This window comes from Drosophila serrata, unplaced genomic scaffold (assembly GCF_035046125.1).
Source record: "Drosophila serrata isolate PLE 108 unplaced genomic scaffold, ASM3504612v1 contig_276, whole genome shotgun sequence".
Lineage (NCBI taxonomy): Eukaryota > Metazoa > Arthropoda > Insecta > Diptera > Drosophilidae > Drosophila > Drosophila serrata.
This window is the reverse complement of record NW_028257174.1, coordinates 8,996,715-9,019,427: the sequence shown is the minus strand read 5'-3', so window position 1 is coordinate 9,019,427 and position 22,713 is coordinate 8,996,715. Positions and strand designations below refer to the sequence as shown.

General features: G+C 40.3%; 1 protein-coding gene across 3 annotated transcripts; it reads left to right on the top strand.

The window, feature by feature from the left end:
• Window positions 1-313: 313 nt before the first annotated feature.
• zld (zinc finger protein zelda) lies at window positions 314-18,265 on the top strand. Of its 3 annotated transcripts, XM_020949703.2 has the most exons (3): window positions 314-988; window positions 1,316-5,814; window positions 16,281-18,265. In XM_020949703.2, the coding sequence occupies exons 2-3, from the start codon at window positions 1,542-1,544 to the stop codon at window positions 16,367-16,369; spliced, it is 4,362 nt and encodes a 1,453-aa protein (XP_020805362.2). In that variant the 5' UTR covers window positions 314-988; window positions 1,316-1,541; the 3' UTR covers window positions 16,370-18,265. The 3 variants fall into 3 exon arrangements, with proteins under 3 accessions (XP_020805362.2, XP_020805361.2, XP_086692345.1); XM_020949702.2 differs by lacking the exon at window positions 16,281-18,265 and having other exon boundaries at window positions 1,316-7,624; XM_086836219.1 differs by lacking the exon at window positions 16,281-18,265 and having other exon boundaries at window positions 357-577; window positions 1,316-7,624.
• Window positions 18,266-22,713: the final 4,448 nt, after the last annotated feature.

The window sequence follows — 22,713 nt, the reverse complement described above, 5'->3', positions numbered from 1 at the left end:
ATTCAAATTATAAAATATTTAAAGCTGGCTACTGTTTGCGTGTGTGTGTGCGTTTTACACGCATAAATAAATAATAAAAACACAAAATCAAAGGCAGGCGCAAACACAGTGCAAAGGCAGCGCCAAAGCAAAATCAAATGCAGTGGCGAGCGACAGAGATGGCGACAGCAGCGGCGGTGGCAGCGACGGCAGCGGCGACGGCGGTCGCACATAGAACACACAGTACATAGCACACACACGCACGCATGTGCGTCGACCAGAGCAGAGGCAGCGGCAGCGCAGCTCGTAGCTCTGCCGCCAGCTCTGCCGGAGCAGCTGCCGGCTGAATGTGCCTCATGCACGTTGTTCGTCGGTCATTTGTATTTGAAACGCCGTAGCAGAAAGTAGCAGAAAGAAGAAAGAAGGACAAGAACGAGGAGCGGCTATTTTGGCTTTTAGCGCCCTTTTTTATTTCATTTTCCCACTCACAAAAACGGCAAAGCAAACATTTGGCAAAAACTTTTCGGCAAACAAAACGTTTAACAAAAACCACAAAAATTAAAAAACCAACTAACTATTTCGGACCAAGCGAAGCAAAGTAAAGTTTAAAAGTTCTTAACAATCATTTGTGTCATATTTGTGTTCGTAAACAATTTTTTTCTGTTCGATCCCCGGATGAAAAAGATCTAAAAAAAAAGCGTTGAAAGAGAGGCGGAATCACAGTGATCTTGGCAAAGCGCGACCGAGAAAGAGAGAGGCAGAGAGAGTCGCCATCGCCAGTTCTCGCTTCCCTCGCATATTCGCAAACAAAATTCAAAATTCAAAATTGCAGAGCCGCATTTTGATTTTGGTTTCCTTTAGTTTGTCTTATTTTTTGTTGAAAGAGAAAAAGAGTAAGAAAGGAGGAGGAGTGGAGAGAGAGTGAGAGCAGCAGTCGGTAAAAGGAGGCGCGAAAAGATCGACGGCAGGCAGTCCAACGGAGGAGTGCCGAAAGCGAAGGCGCAGATAAGTAAGCAAATTCGAGAACGAGAACTCACCGAGGATCTGAGTATTTTTTTTCAAGTGTAAATGTGTTCAAGTGAGAGCATTGACAATTTATTAAATAAAGGTTAAACTATACGTTGTAAAAGAAACCTATCTGGAACCGAAAAAAAAACAAAAAGTGCTAAATGCAAATAAAAGAAAGTGAAGAGGACATAAAGAACCGTTAGAACGTCTTTGACTCTCAGATTGTGTGTTTGTGTACGTGTGCGTGTGCTTCATTTGTCTTTAAAAAATCTACCCACAAATTTCCTCAACTAATAAAGAAAATATAAATTAATTCGATTATTTGCAGTACAAATACAAATGCCAATTAAAAAAATATAAAACGAGTAACTAAAAACAAAATATTATTAATTAAAAAAAACAACGATCGGCGCTCCACAAGAGAGCCAACGAACTCGGAGAGACAGAGAGATTGGAGGAGGAGGATGAGCAGCTAATTTCGCAGAGAGAGCACGACATGAGCAGCGGCACCGGCAGCGGAAGTAGCGGTAGCAGCAACCACGCGAGAGCGGTCCATGGCGAGCATCAAGACTGAGATGCCGCCACTGCACGCGGCAGAGGCGCTCGCCGCCAGCAGTGCCACCGACAGCGGCGGGGGAACGGGAGCGGGTGGAGGCGGGGGAGCTGGAGTCCCAGCGGCTGGTGGCGGAGGCAGTGCACCCGCCACGCCAAATGCCACGATCAGTGCCGCAGCCGATTCTAGTGATAACCAGCCAGGCACACCGCAGCCCCCGCAACAGCAGCAGCAACAGTCTCAGCAACAGCAGCAATCACAAGGACAACAGCAATCCCAGGGCATGGATTCCCAACAGCAGCAGCAGCAGCAGCAGGTTACGGGCATAACCCATCAGCCCTACGCCACCCACAACATGTATTCCGCCTCCAGCGGACAGCAGCAGGCCCAGCAGCAGCAACTGTACGGCGGACTCTACGGAGCCGACATGCAGCAGCAGCAGCAGCAACAGCAACAGCAGCAAGGCTACGCCAGCAGCTACATCAACAGCTACGAGCAATTCTATCAGCAGCAGCAGCAACAGGGCACGGACTATGCCTTTGGCTTGGACTACGGCAAAAGCGCCGGATTGCGCTACCATCCGTACCTGCAAACACCCACATCGGGTCTCGGCGGCATGCCGGCGGCCAGTGTCGCCGCCCAGGAGGAGTCGGTGAGCGCACCGAGTGCCGTTAGCACCACCACGGCGGCCATGAGCCCACGTGTGGTTAGCAGCAGCAGTCCCACGTCCACCTCATCGCACCTGCAGCTGGGCAGCGCCAGCGGTCAGACCCCAGGCTCACCGGGTGGCGCTGGCAACGGCGGTGCCGGATGCAAGCTGCAGTGCAAGAAATGTGGCATCCTTACCACCAACGAGTCGGAGCTGCAGGAACATATTGCCAATGTGCATGGTGAGTCGCCATATGGAAGCAGTGGCTATGCCAGCTCACCGTACATCAAGGAGGAGATGCCAACGCCACAGCCACCGGGCGGTGTGGGCGCTGCATCGGCCAATCCCGGCGAACTGCTTGACTTGGATTCGCAAAAGATGGTCTACCACCAGCAGCTGCTCCAGCAGCAGCAGCAACAACAGCAGCAGCAACACGAGGCTGTCGCTGGTCTGCCGATCGGTGCTCTGCCCGATCCGCTTCACTCGATGCAGTCCATGCAGCAGCGGGCGCTTCATAGTTGGGAGCAGCAGCCGCAGCAGACGGTGGCCTCAGTCGAGGGTCTGCCGCCCTACATGCAGCAGGGCCTGGGCGTGGGTCTAGGCGTCGGTCTTGGCGTTGGTGGCGTGGACAAGTCCCCCTACTACTCACCCAAGCAGTCGCCGTACCATCAGTCCGCCGGCGTCGGCGCCACGCTCATCAAGCAGGAATACGGCGGCCACGGACTGATCAAGTCCGAGTATCCAGACTCGCAGCATTATGTGGACAAGTCCTTTGATCCCACGGCAGGCGGTGCCGGTGGTACTGGTGCGGATCTGTGCGCCAGCGTGGCCACCAGTCCGGCGGAATTCCCCAGTACCACCACCGGTGGACCGGGGCAAGATGGTGTCGCCGGTGGAGCAGCGCCAGGCGGCGGATATCGCGGCTTCGAACCACCCAGCTCCAGTTCCGTGCTGCCGGCCAACAGCTTGACGGCCAAGGCGGCCACCTGGAAGTCGAATGAGGCGCGCCGCCCCAAGACGTACAACTGCACGGCCTGCAACAAGTGGTTCACCAGCTCTGGCCACCTCAAGCGGCACTACAACACGACGCTGCATAAGAATGCGGTCAAGTCAAGCGGTCAGCCGGATCCGGCTACTCTGCCCATTTCGGCGCACCATCATCCATCGCGGGATCCGGTGACGAAGCCCAGTCGAAGGGGAACGGCAGCAGCAGCTGCTGCAGCCGCCGCTGCCGCTGCAGCCGCTGTCAATCAGGGGCAGCAGGCACCGGCGCCACCGCCGCCAGTTAATGTACCGCCACCAGAGCCACCCAGAAGTCCGCCCGACTATGGAGGGGGAGGAGCGTTGGGCGTGGGGGCGTTGGGCGGCGCTGCCATGTCCCAGTACTCGGCCTCGCCTTCGCCCACCACGCAGCAGCAGCAGCAGCATCACCTCCATCATCATCACCACCACCAGCAGCAGCAGCAGCAGCAACAGCAGCAGCAGCACGCCAATGGATATGCCAATGGCACCGCCAATGGCTATGGCTACATGCAGCAACAAGTGCAATCCACGACAAACGCTTCACCACAGCACGCTTCCAACAACCAGCAGCAGCAGCAGCAGCAGCAACTACATCAGCAGCAGCAACAGCAGCAGCATCACAACTCCGTTTTGAACGGTCACCCAAACGGGCTAGCAGGTCCCTCCGCCCCACACAACAACAACAACAACAACACCACCCAAATGCCGTCCTCCAAAATGAGGGGCCTGCTGAACGAAACAACAATCACACCGCCAATCAAAACAACAACAACCCGAGCACCACAAACAACAACAACAGCACTAGCAGCAACAGCAGCAACGGCGGCGGAGGCAACCACAGTAGCTATAAAGAGCGAACAAATGGAGGACAGCAACCACACCCACACCCACACCCATCCCAATCCCAATCCCAATCACAGTCACAGTCAGGACAGCAGCAGCAGCTCAATGGCCACGGAGGAGGCGGAGGAGCTGCAGGAGGATCAGGAGGAGGATCCGGATCGGGCGGGAGATCACCTGCAGCGGCAGCAGCAGCAGCAGCAGGAGCAGCAATACCTGCTGGCGGCGCGCCACTATCACAGCAGCACGCCCAACACGCTCAGCTGCAGCAGCAACAGCAGCACCCACAGCCACATCAATCCCAGCACGCCCAGCAGCAGCAGCAGCAACTCGCCCCTTACTATTTACCAGCAGGAGCCGCCGGCAACGGATTTCTCGCGCACCACAACGCCGCCGCAGCCGCTGCCGCCTATGGTAATGCTGCCGCCTATGGCAATGGACTACAACATGCTGGCTTTGGATATGCCCACGCACATGCACACGCTCATGCCCAGCAGTATGCTGCAGTGCAGCAGCACCAGCACCACGCCGCTAGCTACTACCACCACCACCAGTATGCAGGACACTATGCCGCTGCCGCAGCAGCAGCTGGTGCACCATTACCACCAGGCGGTGCTCCACCCGCACCAGCATCAGTTGCAGGCGGATCAGCATCAGCGGCCGGAGGAGGAACCACATCAGCAGCGGGAGCTTCACCAACTGGATCAGCAGCAGCAGCAGCAGCCGCCGCAGCAGCAGCCGCAGCAGCAGCAGCAGGAGCTAATCCTGGCGGACAATTTGCCGCACAGCAGCAGTTCGCCGCACACCAGCAGCTCCCCGCCGCCCACCATGGGCATGCCCATGCCGCTCACCACCACCACAGCGCCGCAGCTGCTGCCGCTGCAGCTGCAGCCGCCGCCGCCGCCGCACATCACCAGCACCATGCCCATGCCGCCCACCATGCACATGCCCATCATGCCGCCGCCGCCGCCATGCTACCAGCAGCTGCAGCCGCTGGACCCCACAATGAGCTATCACACTATTATTGGTAGTGGGTCCGAGGCGCACACCGGTGCTAGTGGCTATGCGTCCAATCAGATCACCACCAGCGATGGCCAGATCCTGCAGCTGATGCCAGCCTCTCTATTTGCACCATATGCCCCGCTCTCGCCGTACTCGGTGGCCGCCCAGCGGTCGCCGCAGGAGGGTGACCTGCCGCCAGTGCATACGCTAACCACGGCGTTGCATGCCCATCAGCAGGGTGGGCAGCAGGAGGCACAGACACCGGCAACGTTGACGGTGCTATCCACACCCTACTCGCCCACGGTGAGCAGCTCGCGGGCCACTCCGGCTCTGGAAATGGATATGGCCACGCTTATCCAGCAGCAGCAGCATCAGCAGGAGTACGAGATGGAGCAGTATCAGTTGCAGCATCATCAGTTGGAACAGCTCCAACAGCAGCAGCAACAGCAACATCATCTCGAGCAGCTTCAGCAGCAACAGCAACAGCAGCAACAACAGCAGCAACAGCAACATCAGCAGCAACAGCAGCAGCAACATCAGAACCTCTCGGAGCCAACTCAATCCCTGGGGCAACCGCCAGCAAAGAAGCGACGCGGTGCCACACCCTCAACCACGACGAAGCGACGAAGGAATAGCAGCGTTGGCTCCACATCACCGCACTCGACCACTCTGCCATCGGGACGAATCAAGTGTCTGGAGTGCGACAAGGAGTTCACCAAGAACTGCTACCTCACGCAGCACAACAAGAGCTTCCACTCCGGTGAGTACCCGTTCCGCTGCCAGAAGTGTGGTAAGCGTTTCCAGAGCGAGGATGTCTATACCACGCATCTGGGTCGTCATCGCACCCAGGATAAGCCGCACAAGTGTGAGCAGTGTCCCAAGCAGTTCCATCACAAGACCGATCTACGGCGTCATGTCGAGGCAATTCACACGGGGATTAAGCAGCATATGTGCGATATTTGTGAGAAGGGTTTCTGCCGCAAGGATCACCTGCGGAAGCATCTCGAGACCCACAACCGTCCCAGGGTGGTGGGCAAGAAGTCAGCCGCTGCTGCCGCCGCCGCTGCAGCCGCTGCACAAGCAGCAACAGCAGCAGCAGCAGCAGGAACAGCCGCCACCGGTGTGTCAGCTGCTGGAGCAGCTACTGCTACCTCTGGGTTACCTGGTACCATTAAGGCAGCCTTTGCACGCTCCCTGACGGTGACGGCTGTGCGGGGTGGAATGACAGTTCCACTAACCGCAGGAGGAGTACCTTCATCCGCTGTCCCGGTGAATCCAAGTCTTAATCCCGGCTTGAGTCTGAAGCGGCACATTGATGATGTGGCCGCCGATGATGATAGTCTGCTGGAGGAGGACGAGGAGGAGGATGAGGAGGAGATGGAGATGGAAATGGAAATGGAGATGGATGAGGAGGAGAGGGAGCTGGGCGACTATCATCCGATGATGGTCAAGGGCGAGGAGGAGTTCCAGTTGATAGAGAAGAGCATAGAGTTGTACTGAGCCAAAAAAGCTGGGTTTTGAAATGCTTCAGGCTTTGGAGGGGAATGAGAGCTCCACCAGAGGCAACTGAGCGCAGTCCGAGGTGCTCGAGGCGGCAGCTCCTCCGGTTGACGCTGCAGTTGAGTTGTCCTTTAATGACTTGGATCACATTGACGTGATCTTTATCTATGTTTCCAGTTGCCCAATTCCAGTTTCGTGTTTGATTTAGTTTGAACATTAAGAGAAAACACAATTTATTGCTGGCCAGGCAATGATTCGCTGTTTTATATAGCCTTTTGTATATGTTTTTTTATTTTTTAATTTGATACAAAGCCGCAGCATTTCAATAACTTGGACAGGCCACTCCTTTTTTATTTTGTTGGTGCCAATCCCGATCCCCGCCAGAAACACAACCACAACCAGAACCAATTCATTCCCATGTAATTAGAGTTTCTTATTTTTTTTTTTTTATTTGTATTGCCATAAGCGTCGTAGGGAGGAGAGGGGGAGATTGATTGAAAGACAGCCCAGAATTCCTAATTGTTGTTAGCAGCAAATTATTTAATTTTATTTGCATGTTAAAAATTGTATTATTATTTGTATTTTGTACTTAATTAATTACCTATTATAATTATATTATTATTTGTAACGCTTAAATTAATATGTAAACGTGTGAACCTCCAAGTATACCTCAGCAACAGCCAATAGCGACGGTCGCGTCTATATATATATATATACCTAATATATAATATATATGCATATTCCATTATATAGATTGTAAAGCCTAATTTTAGCATCAACATTTTTTTTGTCGTATTTTTTAATTTAAAACATGTTTAATTATTATTTTACGAGGGAACAAACACAAAAACGAATGCCATATATACGATATGTAAGCTTACAAAAAAAAGCAGCAACTAAATGCCAATTGATATATATATATATCTATATATATTTATATAGTATATCTACTATATCTAGTTACTAGACCACACACCCATATATATATATATATTTATATATATGTATATATATATATCCGTATAGCCTTAACAACGCCAAAATGTCAGCAGCAGCCACAGCAAGTAAGAATGCCAGTAAACCATAAACAAAAAATGCAAAAATCAGGGATATTATTATTATAACTAAGAGCGAGAGATACTGTCGTATTATGATACCTAAAAAAATATATCTATATATATTTATTAATTTTAGTTGCCCATTTATTTATATGTTCCACCAATAAAACCAATTGTAATTATTTAACACACAATTCTTCAGTTTATTCTGACCACAAAAACACACATACATATATATTCACATACATTCTCCTCTCGTTTTTGTAATTATACAATTTTTTTTTATTATTATTATTATTATTTTTAATTGTTAAACCATTCAAGACAACGCTTTCACATTTTTTGGCACGCCTTCTAAGTATTTTTTTTAAATGACAAATATAAACGAAAAACAAAAAAAAACTATATAAAAAAATTGAAAATTATGCAAATTTGTTGTTTTTATTTTTTATTATTACAATTATGATTTTTTTTCATTGGTTTTCAGCACTGGAGACATTTTGAGATTCTCTCCACAGGTTTTTCTTGCCTGATTTGGCAGATTCCTTTCTCCTTCTTCCTTTTTTTTTTCTCCTTTTGACTATATAATTGTTTTATGGACATGTTCTTCCCTTTACCTTTCCTTGGCAACCCCATCATAAAGTTTTAAATAAATGCTACTCGTTTGTATGTATTTTTTGTATTTTTTTTTTCTTTCGTTTTTCTTAATTATTTTTGTAGAAATTCATTGTTGTTTCTGTTGTTGTTCCATGCTAGTTCCAAAGAAATTACGTGCGTGTCTTTAATGCTGCTTTTTTCTCTGTATCTATCTCTGTCTTTGCCTCTCCTTCTCCCTCTCTCTCTCTCTCTTTGTCTCTGAATCCCAGTCTGAATCCGAATCCAAATCGGAATCCGAATCCGGAGTTCAGCTCGAGATAGAGATTTTTTTTCGTTCTGTTTGAGGCTTGATTTTCGCGAAGAAAGAAGCGAAGCAGAGAATGGAAGACGGGCCAAGACATGTGTAGATACAAAGATACAACATATGAAAACAACAACAAAAGGAAAACAGAAAGAAGAAAAATAAAAAAAACAAGGCAACTCCCGTGAACGTGTGTGTCTTGTTTCGGGCAAGCCGGTTCCCGTGATCCCAGGATCTGGACACAAAGGACTCTGCAGATCCTTGAAGCCTGCACACACACGCACACACATGTTGCTGCATGCCGCTAGCTAGCAAAAAGGGGAGTGGCTGCAAATAGACGCGGCTAGCAACAGCTATTTCAGGGATGCCATGTATCTCATGGATGCCTCCGCTATCTATTGCTTGCGAAAATCACAGTTTACTGAAAATACGTTGTGTGAGGGTCGGAAATATGAGAAACAATTAAATTATATACTGTAGGAAACTAATTGTTTGAAAAAATAATTATCTATATAATTATATATCTACAAATAAATAGTGAGTTCAAGTTCTTTCCCGAAATATGTTAAAACCTTGAAATTTACTGAAATTTTAAGATGACTTTAGGAAAACTATCTTTAGATAGGTTTTTATTTACTTAAAACGTACAGGTTTTAATTTCTATTAGATATTTCTCTGTTTTTATATTATTTTGTTAATTACTGATCGATTTTGTATTAATTTAATATGAAACATGATAGTTCTTACCCTTAAATTAAACCTTAAAAATGTTCTTGTACGTTTGAGATACAAATTAGGCTTGCAAGTTCCTTAGAAACCATATAGAACTTGTGCCTGTAGTATTATTTATTACTTATGTCATAGCAAAATATAGATAATTACATATATAGAACTATATAGATTACATTTTTACAAGTAATGGCTTGTAGCTTAATATAAAACCTAAGGAAAGTTCAAACTTCATGTTATGGAATAGGTACGAAATAGGAGTTCTGGTTTTTGGCCTGTATTATCGAAAGTAAATGGAATATTAAGCTAAAATTTATCCTGCTTAATCTCAAAAGTCTTTTCCAACTATTTCCATAATTAAAAAGCCACAAATTTGGCTATTTTGAGCTCTGGCAAAACGCAATGTTCGGCGTATCTGAAAGATACACAATCCATGGCGCTGCGCTTGCGCGACACTCTGCGCAGCGTCTGTGGCTATGTCATCATAACGCCGCTTCTCCCGGCTTCTTCTCCACCTCCTCCTCCACCTTCTTCTCCTCCTCGTTCTTCGTCGCAACACTCCTGGCTTCGTGCGGCGGCATTCGCATGTGTATCTGTATCTGTATCTGTGGCCCCCGTATCTGTGTATCTTCTACTTCTTGGTTTTGTTTGTTGAACATAAAAACTGGTTTCCTGTACATATGCTCATCCAGCAACAAACCATCTGTAATTTTAATTTTTCGGCAAGATGTTGTGCGCCCTCTCTTTCTTTCTCCACTTCCCTCCCTCTTGCTCGCCCTCGAGAAGCGGTAGCTATGTCTTCGCTCTCTTTCTGCCGTTTGTCGTTTTCGTTTTCTTGTGTGTTGTTTTTTTTTTTCGGCAGAGATTTTGATCGGTTGAGTGTCCAGGTAGAAATTGTCTACCTTAGCGGTGTGTGCGTGTGTGTATCTTGTAGATACTCGAAGCCTGTAGAAGCAGAGAAGACAGTAGGTCGTAGCGGCCTCTCGCTCGCACACGGTCACTGTAATCCTTGAAGAGATTGCCTTCTCGCTCTATTCTCTCTCGCTGTTTCTCTTAATTCTCCTTCATTTCCTTTTTCTCGCCTGTTTCTCCTTCTATATACCGCTTTAGCACTTACCATGATTCATAGCTATAACACAGAGAGAGAGAGAGAGAGAGAGAAAGGGAAAGAGATAGAGAGAGTTACGGAAATGTAGAGAAGTAAGGCAAAAAAAAAAGGAAGATTCCTGGCAAAGAAATCCAAGAAATAATATAGAATATAGAACGAAGGAATGAACAATAGCTTCGCCTTGACAGGCTTTTGTGTCTTTGTGTTTTGTTTTTTTTCCTTTTAAGAGGAGCAAGAAGAAGACAAATCTTTAATGCACAAAGCAAAAAATATAGATTTATAGAATTAATATATATATATGTATATAGAGATTTTTAGAATCAATCTAAAAATTTGTAATAAAGTTTACTATGTTTATGGAAACATTACAAAGAAAACACAAAATGTTTGCCAAATTTCCTAACTTATTTAATGTATCGTAAAGATAGGAGAATATTTAAAAGGATATTTCTGTTACTTTAGCTCTTAAAGAATTACAGCCTTTTACCTCTATTACCATTTTTGCTGCTTAAATTAGTGTTTGCTTAGGTTAATTTCAACAAATACTTTTCTTTGTGTGTTTTCATTGTGGTTTTTTGCACTATAATATGATCAATGTGCAAATCTGGCATTCTTCCAATGCTTCTACTCATTCTCCTCCTTTTTCTTGATCTTCTCAACCTCGTCCTCATCCTTCTTCTCATCCTCCTCCTCCTCTTTCATTTCACAAACATGTGTGATCTGCTTACTACTTCCTTTACGTCTTTCCTTTTTGCTGTTTGTCTTTTGCTTTTTGTTTAAGATTCATCGGTGTGTTTCCTTGCGCATAACTGTTCTTTTGTATTTGTTGTTCTCAGGATTCCACCATTTATCCCTGGAATTCCAGAATTTCAAAACCAAATTCTAAATTCTACAATTTAAAGTTGATTCGAAAATATCTTGTGATATGACTGTCCTAAAAATTAAACTACTTTTCACTTATGAAGAGGTTATATGAACTTACATAGAATTTATCAAAGTTTTTAAGGATTTTATCTATATATATATATCTGTCTATTTCTATTTTTGAATTTATATATGTATATAAAAATCTGTAAGGATTTGAAAAGTATAGATACTCCATATCTTACCATTGAAATATAAGGCCTAAAGTCTAGTATCTTCAAGTTACAATTCCAACATTAGCTAAAAGCAATTCCAAGATACAAGATTATTTAATGGAACATTTTCTGTGGAAAGCCAAAAATAATTACAAATATATTTTATTTCGAATTTTTTGTGTGGCCCTTATCAATGGCCAAGACATGGCTGAAAAAGGTTAAATTAGCGCAGTGTCAGTGTGACATCTAACACAAAAACTCAATCAAATTAGCTCACGGAATGAAGGAAATTATCCAACCACCCTTCCTCCCCCTTAATTTTCATTAATTTCCCCCGCTGAAACTGTAAAATTTTCCCTGGTTTCGCTTCGATTTTTTGTATTTTTATTTGTTGTTGTTGTTGTTGTTCAACTTTCCTTTTGGATTGTGAAATTTCTTTCCCATTACTTTCCCAGCCCGGTGCTCTTCTTCTTTTTTAATTACCAAACATTTGACAGCATCCTGAGATGCTTATTGTGTTATCCACACACATGTATGTGTCTATATATCTGCCTCTATATATATATTTATATATATATATATGTATATCTGTATATCACACAAAGGTCTTTTAGGCTGTTGTTAACCTTTTTTTTTTGTTTTGTGGGCCTGTGCTAGAAGAAGAAACCCACCCCTGAGCCGAGTTCTTCAGCGTTTCTCTAGAGTTATATGGCGTTAGATATTTGATTTCCAAAATTCAATGCCAAACGCCAAGAACAACAACAACAACAGCAGCAGCATCATCATCAGCAAGATGACAGGATAGCATGGCGGTCGCATCGTCATCATCATAATTATCATTGTCATTATCCTCACCATCATCCTCATCATCCTCATCATCATCATCCTCATCGTCGTCGTAGTCTTAGTCTGAAGCATCTGCCGTCTCTGGCCAAGATTCAGTCCGCCAGTGTGGAGCCGAAATTACGCTTGGAAAATGGCCAGAAAGATAGAGATACAAATACACAGATACAGATACAAGCCATTCATAAGATGCGGAATAGAACATAGAAATATCTAGGGAATATCTGTTCACTGAAATTATTAAGAATTTTTTAATAATTATTATCAATTGAAATTAATTCTAGATATTTTTAAGGCTTAGGCGTAGATAGTAACTTAGAAATTTCCTTGAGGTTTCTTAAATGTTTAGGAATATTTCTGTATATAGTTTCAAGTGTTCTTAACAGTTTCCTTTACAAACTAATTAACTCAGAAGAGACATTTTCTTAAAAATTAATTAATTTTGGAAAGAGTTTTCCTTAAAATTAATTTTAAGAAATCTTCTAAGAAGTTTTGTTTCCTTTACAAAATTATCAAATCTCGTATCAAATCTTTCTGGAAATCGGCCTTCTTAGTATGTATTTTGGAAAAGGATATATCTATTCACTTGTCTATGTCCCATTATTCTATATTCTCTTTAAGTATCCTTTTTATCTTTTCTATATAGATTCAAAAGATCTATATCTATTTTTTCCATTAGACGTGTTTCTTTCACACAGGATTTATCTGGGCATTGAAATAAATACTTATTAACCATTGAATGCAACAGTTGATCAAAAGGTTCTTTGTTTTTAATTATTAAAATATGTAGAGAATATGATAATTATCTTATTTTTGCAAGTAATATATATACAAGAACTAAGTATTTATGGGGCTTTAAAGTCTTATAAGTTTGTATTTTTAATATAGTTTTATAAATGTATTTATTTTATATTTCTGATTGATTTCATAGCATTTACATTTATATTTTCTATTATTTCTACTATATCCTTCACTATCTCTGCTTGATTGGCTTTGTGTCATATTTAAAACCAACCTTAATCCTTTCTTAATCCTTCATTAATCTCTTCCCCCCTCAATTTCTACTATATATCTCTTTAAACCGATCTCCTGCCTAACTGTTTAAGTTCGCAAAACAAAAGACTTAGGCAACGAACTTGGCCAACATTTAGCAAATTCGAAAAGAGGATTCGCCTCGGTTTCTCCTCTTCCATCCGTTTGGAGGTGTCCAACTTTGAGGCATTATAAAATGATATATATGCCAAGCAGGGGCGGAGTCCAATGGGCGTGGCAGGGGGGGGGGGATGGTATGGCAAAAAAAAAAAAAAAAACGAGGAGCGTCGTCAAATGGCGCACAGCTGCGTAAACACAGAAACTGGCCAGAAATTGTTGCTACATTTCGAAGCTTCACTCCACTGTGTATGTGTGTGTGTGTGTCTGAGTCTGTTGTGTCCTAATTCCAATTCAACAGAAATTTTTTGTCTCACAATCAGTTAAAAACGAAAAAAAAAAAAAATCACAACAACCAAAGGAAAAAAAACGACAGAAAAAAATCAAGTAAAACAAAATAAATCTTTTTTTTTTGAGACCCGGCAACGCGAACGAGTTTCAACAAATACAAAACTGACAGAAAAAAAAACTAAACTTTAGGCAAAACTTTGTTGCTTTTTTCCATAGTTGTTGCTGTCGGCGTTTTATCCGATTTTGTGTGTGTTATTCTCTCAGTCTTTTCGTATATATTTTTTATGACGAGTTTCCGCTAATTGCTGATGCGCTGCAGATTAACTGAAGCCCCGTCCAGAGATCCAGAGATCCAGATCCCCCCAGTCAAGATGGATGGGATGGACACAGGATGGGGTTCAGGAGGGAAAGATTAGGGGTACAGACATGAACGTAACATGGAAAGCCGAAACTTAGAGTGAGAGATAGGGTCTAGAAATTAGAAAACTCAAAAACTAGATTCACTTTAATTATAAAGAAAAAGAAATGTTTTCACAGCCTAAAATGAAATTTATTTCACTCCCGAATTTCACACGCCAGGCCAATTTAGTATAAATATTTACTATATGCCTCCAAGGTATTATGTTCGTATATTTTTCTATATAGAATAAGGCACTATACTGACTGACCAATCTAGCCCTCTTCTATATCACTTTCATCGTCTTTTACATGATCTATTTTATGGCCTGCTTTAGTTTTCATCAATTAAATGCACTGGCAAAAAATCTTTAGATGTTTAAAATCAGTTAATTGAGATATAATCAGTTTAAAAATTATTCAGAAATTAATGCCAATCTCTTTTGTCTGGTTGAAATATATAATTTAGGGTTTCAACTTTGCAAAACAATTTATTGCGCATAAAAAATATGCAATAAAAATTTTAGCATACATTTCTGCTCTGCTTTATTCGATTTTTTATAGAATGTTAGGAAAAGTATTAAAAATATAATAGAAAAGTATTAAAATTATAATTAGAATAATGCATTAATTATTAGTTTCTAAGAACTACTTAATTTATTTTTTATTTAAGTGTAAGAAGATCCTTATTTATTTAACTGATGATTTACTTATTTACCATTTTATTATTTATCTGATAAGGATTACTTAAGGGGAATTCCTCTTTAAATTAAAAACAAATTCCAGTACCTCTTCTCAGAATATATTTATTAAATTCTAAGTCATTTTATACTCCCCTCTTATAATTTTGCTCCAGTGTATAAACTATGTCTTAGCTCCACACACACTCTCATCAAAGTGTAAGAAGAGCCGAAAATTAGAAGAAAAGAAAAATATAAAAAAAGGCGTTCTTTCCAGCACAGAGTAGAAGACAGCAGAAGAATCATACGAATTATAAGAATTACGTTGAAGTCGAGGCAGAGAAGGGAAGGGCGACATCTTAGATATCAGATTATAGAGCGCTGGCCTTAGCCTAAGCTAATAATTCCACAAAAAAAAAAACCGAAAAAGGAGAGAAAGAGATAGAAGTAGAGCAAGCGAAAGAGAGAGGGCGAGATCGCTGTGGGATCGTGTGTGCATATAAGCATAATGAGTTATAATTGGATTAAAGATTTATTGGCTTTGATTTCGGTTTGATTTCTTTATACCAAAGATCTTACAACGAAGCTGAAAACGAGGGTACGTACACCCCGAAGCCCCCGAAGGAATCCCGAAGCTAGAAAACAGCTGCAGTCACAGTTTCAGATACAGATACAACCCACTGATACAGATACAAGATACAGTGAATACTATTTATAGGCAAACATATTCATATTTTCAATGGCTTTAAATTTAGTCAAAAGCTTGTAATTTAGTGAAGAAGTCATTTCCGACCCTATATATCATATATATTCTTGATCAGCATTAAAAGCCGAATCGATCTAGCTATGTTTGGCGAAAATTTAATTTTTTCAAAATTTTGAAAATTTTATAAGGGGTTACATCGTTAAAATTGTCGAAAAATTGATCAAAAATTTAAATTGTTTTAACTATTAAGTTAAGTATGCAGATTTATTAATCTAACAAAAACTAGCATAGGACAGCTTTCCGAATTAAAATTAATGCTTTTTTGGCCTAGTTATGAGTTTTTTAAAACCTTGATTTTGCAAAGAAATTGTCATATAATAATATCTATAATAAATGATTCAAAAAATGCGATTAAATAATATACACTGTACTCGCTACAAATACAGCTAAAGTTAAGAGATAAATATAAGGTTAAAAGCCTTATATAGATACACATACAACCCTATCTAACAGCTACAGATACAGCTTAACCCAACAGATACTTTGTGAATCCGTGAATCCGTGCTGCCGCCTTGTCATCATCTGTCGTCCGGCAACGACGTTGACTAATTAGCCAACCCAGCCGCTTTTGGGTTAGCCTTTTCTGCCAGTTTCCCCCTCATCACCCCCCCTGACATGGACATTAATCTCGGTGAAGGAGGAGCATCTAAAGCCCACCCACACCCACAGTTTAAACCACATCCAAATTCACAGTCACTAACCAAGGCTTTCTCATTTCTTTACTTCCAGCATCCAGGCGGCAATCGAAATTCAATCCAACGGGTTATCCTGCAATGCGAAGGCAGTCGGCCAATGTCCTGAAACGGATCAAAATTTAGGTGAATTCAGAATTATTTCGGACACCCCCTAACCAAAGGACACAGAATTAACAGAGACCCCAAAAGAGATTAACAAGAGAAGCTTGAATTTTCCTTCCTAAAGGGATTCAAAGGATTTATACGTATTTTTAGCGTGTGCAATCGGCGTAATATAATTTAAATACAATTTTTTTCGAACACGTTTTTTGTTGCAAAAAAGGACATACTTACACACCAAAAAAACTAACAATTTTCGGCCGTTTCCCCAGAAATTATAATGACTAAATTGTGTTAGTAATTTGTAGTATGAGCCCAGAACTTATATTTAAATAATGAGATATTTAAAAAAAAGAAGTTTAAAAAATATGAAAACTAAAAGTCAGCCAACTCCAGGACACTCCAGGATAACTGCCACTCCAAGAAGCTGTACATAAGATACAAGAATCCGATTTGGCAGACAAACCCTCAACACGGAAGCTGCAGTTTATTGTCTACTATATATATATCAACAATTGTGCATATCATTTATTGGGCAAAGTAAAAAAACAAAAGAAACGGAAATGAAAAACAATAATTATAATTAAATAGCAAAAAGAGTTTAAAAGCAGAAGAGGAGGCAATACTTTTAGTTCAAATTGAAAATTGCAAAAAAGATGCATGACAGCCGTCAGTGTTTTGGGAGTGTGTTTTTACTGTGTGCAATACGAAAATGATTTTTTTTTTTATCAAATTATGACAAAAGGATAAGGAAGAAGATAAGAAAGAGGAAGAAAGATAAAGATGAGCAGGAGGATTAACGTAGCTATAGCAAAGAACCACAAAGGATTACCTCGGCAGGAACAGCTCAGCAAGTAATAGAAATCTACCTCGTTTAGCAATAAAAATCAATAATAAAAAATTTTTAAACAAAGAAAAAATAGCAAGGAAAAGTGAATTTCTTCCGCAAACAAAAAAATAAATAAATTAAATAAGAAAATAAATGCCAAAATGCAACTCACAAAATACAAAGACGAAGCAAAGTGTCAACTAATTATACGTAAAACTAAAACAAATAACTTTAAATGTAATTGTTTATATACTATATATATATATATATATATATATTATACACACACCCCCTATACATATTCTAGGCTTAATCGACACCCCTCCGAACCCCTCTGGGCCGCCCCTCCCCCGCCCTGACCCAAGTTGCGCAACCTTGTCATCAGTTTAAATTTGAATCTTTACAGTTTGGCCAGCTACCATGAATTTGTTGCTCACATGACAACTTACGCAACTTAGCCCAAAAAAAAATTAAGAAAATATATATATATAAATATATATGTATAACCAAAGGGGGCGGCGACCTTGAGTGGGCGCAGTGGGGTGTACCCAAAGAGAGGGGCAGTAGTTGTTACCCCCCCGACCACGATAAAAAAACCAAAAACCCCCATCCAATTATCTCAACAACGAAAAAACAAATTGAGAATTATAAACGAAGCAAAGCGGAAGCGAAACAAGTGATGCAGATAGTCCTGCAAGCCGATATCGATAACGATAACAATGCATGATATTTGAGTATGGCAACAATGGTCCGCTTTTAAAGGAGATTTAAGCAGGATTCTTAAGAACTTTATTTTGATTTACAGAAAAATAATCAAAAGAAAGCAAAAAATAGGTCACAAACAAACATTTCTTTCTTTCATTTTAACAAATTCATTATTGGAAATCATCAGAAATCCAGTTATATCAGCCCTGCAGGACTATCAATAATTTTTCGGCTTGTCGAACTTACATATAAGTACTTCCTTCCCCCGGTTTTTGTTTAAACTTAGATCTATATATAGTATTTTTTTTTAATGTCTTGAAGCAGAATGAACCCCTAAGCAATACATGAAGCAGGAAATTTTCGATCCAAGATATAAATAAATGCAATTTCTTGAAACTAAAAAAAAAGAGAAACCCTAAAAACGAAAACGAAAAAAAAGAAAACATATTTGAATTATGTAGCAACTACATGTTAAATTTTAGCAATTAATTATTAAAATAAAAACAAGAAACTTACAAATTATACACACATATATATATATATATATATATGTATATATATGTGCGAGTATATGTCGATCGAGTATACATATATATATATATTTAATGGAAAATTTTGAAAGCACCAAGTGAGAACTATAAACACGAACCATTATAAAGCCGTCAAAGAGTTGATCTTTCCCATGGTCTTTATTATATATATATATGTGTGTGCGTGTGTGTAGTGGAACTTTGACTAAAAAAAAACTAAAAAGTAAAAACTAAAAATCGAGAAGAAAACAATAATAATTCGACAAGGAACCGTGTACCTTTTTCTCTCTCTGTAAAACCACCAACACCACCAAGCGCTGGCACAAAAAAAGGCAACAAAATACCAGGCAAAATGTAATGCAAAGGGTTTTATTAATTAATTAAATAAATAATTAATTGATTTTATCAAATTAATTTTTTCTTTTGTGTCTAGTGCGTGTATATTTGTACATTTTTGCAACCGCAGGTTAAACAATACCGATACTTTCGAATGTTGCAAATTTTTAACAGAAACAAAGATTTTATAGAGGAAAAATGCGATATAACTGGGAATCAGGACAACATATACATATATCTATATGTATATATACATATGTTTTCCCCCAAAATTCCCTCTCATCTCGATGTAAACCCAAACCAAATTGGAATCCCAGGATCCGCAAACAACAAATGAATTTATGCACGAGTATCAGCGCAGTCTATGTGTATCCCTATAAAATATATATAAATAAATATATTTATATTAAAGTTTCCCCCCGAAATTGTCAAGCCAACACACACATATTGAAAGCCAAGCAACTGACACACAGAAAGACAGAGAAAATGAATTTTTTTTGAACCGAAATAAAGAATGTAAACTACACACAGCCTGCAAGTTTTACTTTTTTGGGTTACTAACTGGGTTATCTGGCGATGTGGCCCAGGATGAGGTCTGGCCTTGTCCCGGAGTAATTACACATAATGATGATGATGATGATAATGTTGAACTTGAAACTTGATTTTTCCTAACGCACAAACACCATACACAGGCTGGAAATCGAGGAAACACTGTGAAAAATCTAAAAAACATGTGAGTGCCAAAATATTACCTAAGAAACAATTGAATTTATTGGATTTTTCGGATATAATTATTTATTTAAATATTACTTATTAAAAGTATGTATTTTAAAATGTATTATTATTAGTATTGAATTTAAAATTTATTATTGCTAATATATAATATATATATATATTTAAATATTAAATTTATAATCTTATCAAGAAAAGGAGTTCATTAATATCACGATACCACCCTCTATCAATAACACAAATTTGATTGAATGGTTTAATGGTCAATGTTGGTATTATTATTCATATGTCCTTTCATTATTATGAAAGTATACAATTTTTCTCTCAGTGCACACTCTTGAGGCTCAGCAGGATAGGGGCTGGGCAGAAGGCAAAAGGAACGCAATCACGCAGACCGTGTCCAATTAAAAGGCGCCGTACATCATTTGGAATGCAGCCATCGCCGAAATCGGGAAAATCTACAGGTGGTGGCGACGCTACGACGACTATGGGTTTCCTGTGCTCGGAAAATCAAGAGCCAAAAATGAAAAACAACAAAAAAAAAAAAAAACACCGAGTTTGAGCTGAAAATGGATAAAGTGGGCGATCCCCGGCACTTGCACTTGGCTCTGCAGTTGTAATGCCTTTGATTATTTTGAACGTCAGGTGTGGAGAGTGAGGAAAGAAGGTCAAGGAACAAGGTTTATGCGTGTTCTAGGATTTCCTAAAAATAATAATAACAGAGTAGCTATATATCAAATTTGATGAAAATCTGTTGAAAACTGGAAAAGTTATAATTTCTTAAAATTTACTGATCGTTCCTATGGCGGCTATATATATATATATATTATAGTATATATATATATATAAATATATATATAGTCCACCGATTCGCCATGCTCCGATTTATATACGAGTAAAATTATATAGCAAAAAAACTCTATAGTTTCATTAATTTCTCTTAAATTTTGTTCAAAAACAAATCTCGCACATCTGTGCGTATGATTCCCAACTTGTTCTAACCTCCCCGGAACGAAGTGACTTCTGCCGGCCAGGTCTCAGATATGTGTTGTGTTACAAAAGTTGCAAGTCATTGTTTATTAGTGTTCAAAGTTAATTACTGATCATAAATACTTACTGGTCATACATACTTACTGGTCATACATACTTACTGGTGATAGTTACTTGCTGATCAGAGTTACTCACTGTTCATAGTTACTTAATGTTCATAGATACTTGCTGTTCAGAGTTACATACTGGTCATAGTTATTTACTGGTCATAATGTCCATATGATTCCCAACTGGTATTACCATCCCCGGAACGAAGTGACTTCTGCCGGCCACGTCTTAGAAATGTGTTGTGTTACAAAAGTTGCAAGTCATTGTTTATTAGTGTTCAAAGTTAATTTCTGATCATAAATACTTAGTGGTCATACATACTTACTGGTGATAGTTACTTACTGATCAGAGTTACTTACTGTTCATAGTTACTTAATGTTCATAGATACTTACTGATCATAGTCATAGATACTTGCTGTTCAGAGTTACTTACTGGTTATAGTTATCTACTGATCATAAGTACTTAATGTTCATTGATACTTGCTGGTCATAGATACTTACTGGTCATAGATACTTACTGATCTTAGTTAATTACTGATCATAGTTACTTACTGTTGAAAGATACTTACTGATTCTCTACATTTAACAACTGTTTCTCTGACAGTTATTTTATATAGTATTCCGATTTTCATAAAACTATGCTGATCAAGAACATATATACTTTATATGGTCGGAGGTGACTCCTTCACTGCGTTGTAAATTTCTGTCTGAAATTATAATGCCCTGCAAGGGTATAATAATATACACTTTAAACCCACCTCAGACTGATCATGATCTAGAAACACCGCATAAACTCGATCGAAGGAAATTCAATCGCTGCTCAAGGACGGCTGGTAGAGTGGTTTTTCCCCTGGCATTTTCCTTCATTTTCTCCTCGCTTTTCCGTGTGTCTTTGTGTATCTGTGTGTATGTCGAATCTTTGTAATTTATTGTTGCACGCCAACTTAATGAGTCCCGCGTGAGTGTGTGTGTGCTGGGAACAATGAGGACTTCGGTGCACACACCTTGCTGCACTTAATCCGGTGGAAAATCAGGAAAAGTAATGGCATCGCAGGTAGAACGAAAGAAAAACCGATCCATTGTGCCACAGTGTGTGTGTGTGTGTGTGTGTGAGGGTTGGTGTGGGTGTGTGCCAGTCTTTTGATTGAACAATCCGATATGCTGGCACTTTTCATTAGAGATGTTAAATCGGTTTTTAATTTATATACATGTATATAAATATTCCAGGAATATATAATATTATAATTTTTAATAGATGGCTTAAATAAATTAAGGCAGATTTCGAATTATTTTCCAGATATAAATATATCTCAAATAATTGTTCTACAAAATAATTCTTTGTATAAAGAGATTCCCATAAATCAGGTTTTTCCAAAGGATATTTAATATATTTCTTTAAAATTATTATAAATCATTAAAAATGCTTGAATATAAATTTATTTAGATTATATTCATTCATAAAAAAATTTCTTAATAGGCGTTGTTAATTATTAGTGGTATATTACCAATTTAAATTAATAAAAACTTTTCCAAACTGTCTAGAAAATCTCCAAAAAGACAGCACACACACACGCTGCACATATGCTGCATTGCCACATGAAAATAGAAAATGGGGAAAAATCAAACGTGATAGGTAGGGGGCTTCTTTGGCGGCATCATTGTGTCCAAGGCAAACCGCATTAAGGCGGGTCAGGGAAATGGTAAAGGCAAGTGAAAGTGGAAAGGTCTCTGGGATGCAAGTTATGAATGCAGTCTATTTAATTTATATATTTAATATATTTTAGTTCTTTATTTTTTGTTTAAACATTGGCATATGCATGGGGATTACTGCGTTCCCCTTTTTTACCCCGATTTTGGTCAATACTCGCATCCTCGGGGAAAATTTAAAACCTTTTAAAGGCGCTTTGGCGCTGTTAGCTGCGCCTAAAAGCAGCTTACACTTATACCGGGCACACACGCACACTCCCACACACACACACACACACACACACATACAGATGCACATATGGACACTGCTGTTGATGCTTGGATAAACAATGGATGAGAATTTCCCTTAGAGTTTTCTGCTTAGGGTATACATGGGGTTTGTTATCCTCAAAAAGGAGCTCTTTTTGTAAGTAATTTTGAAAAGTTTTTAA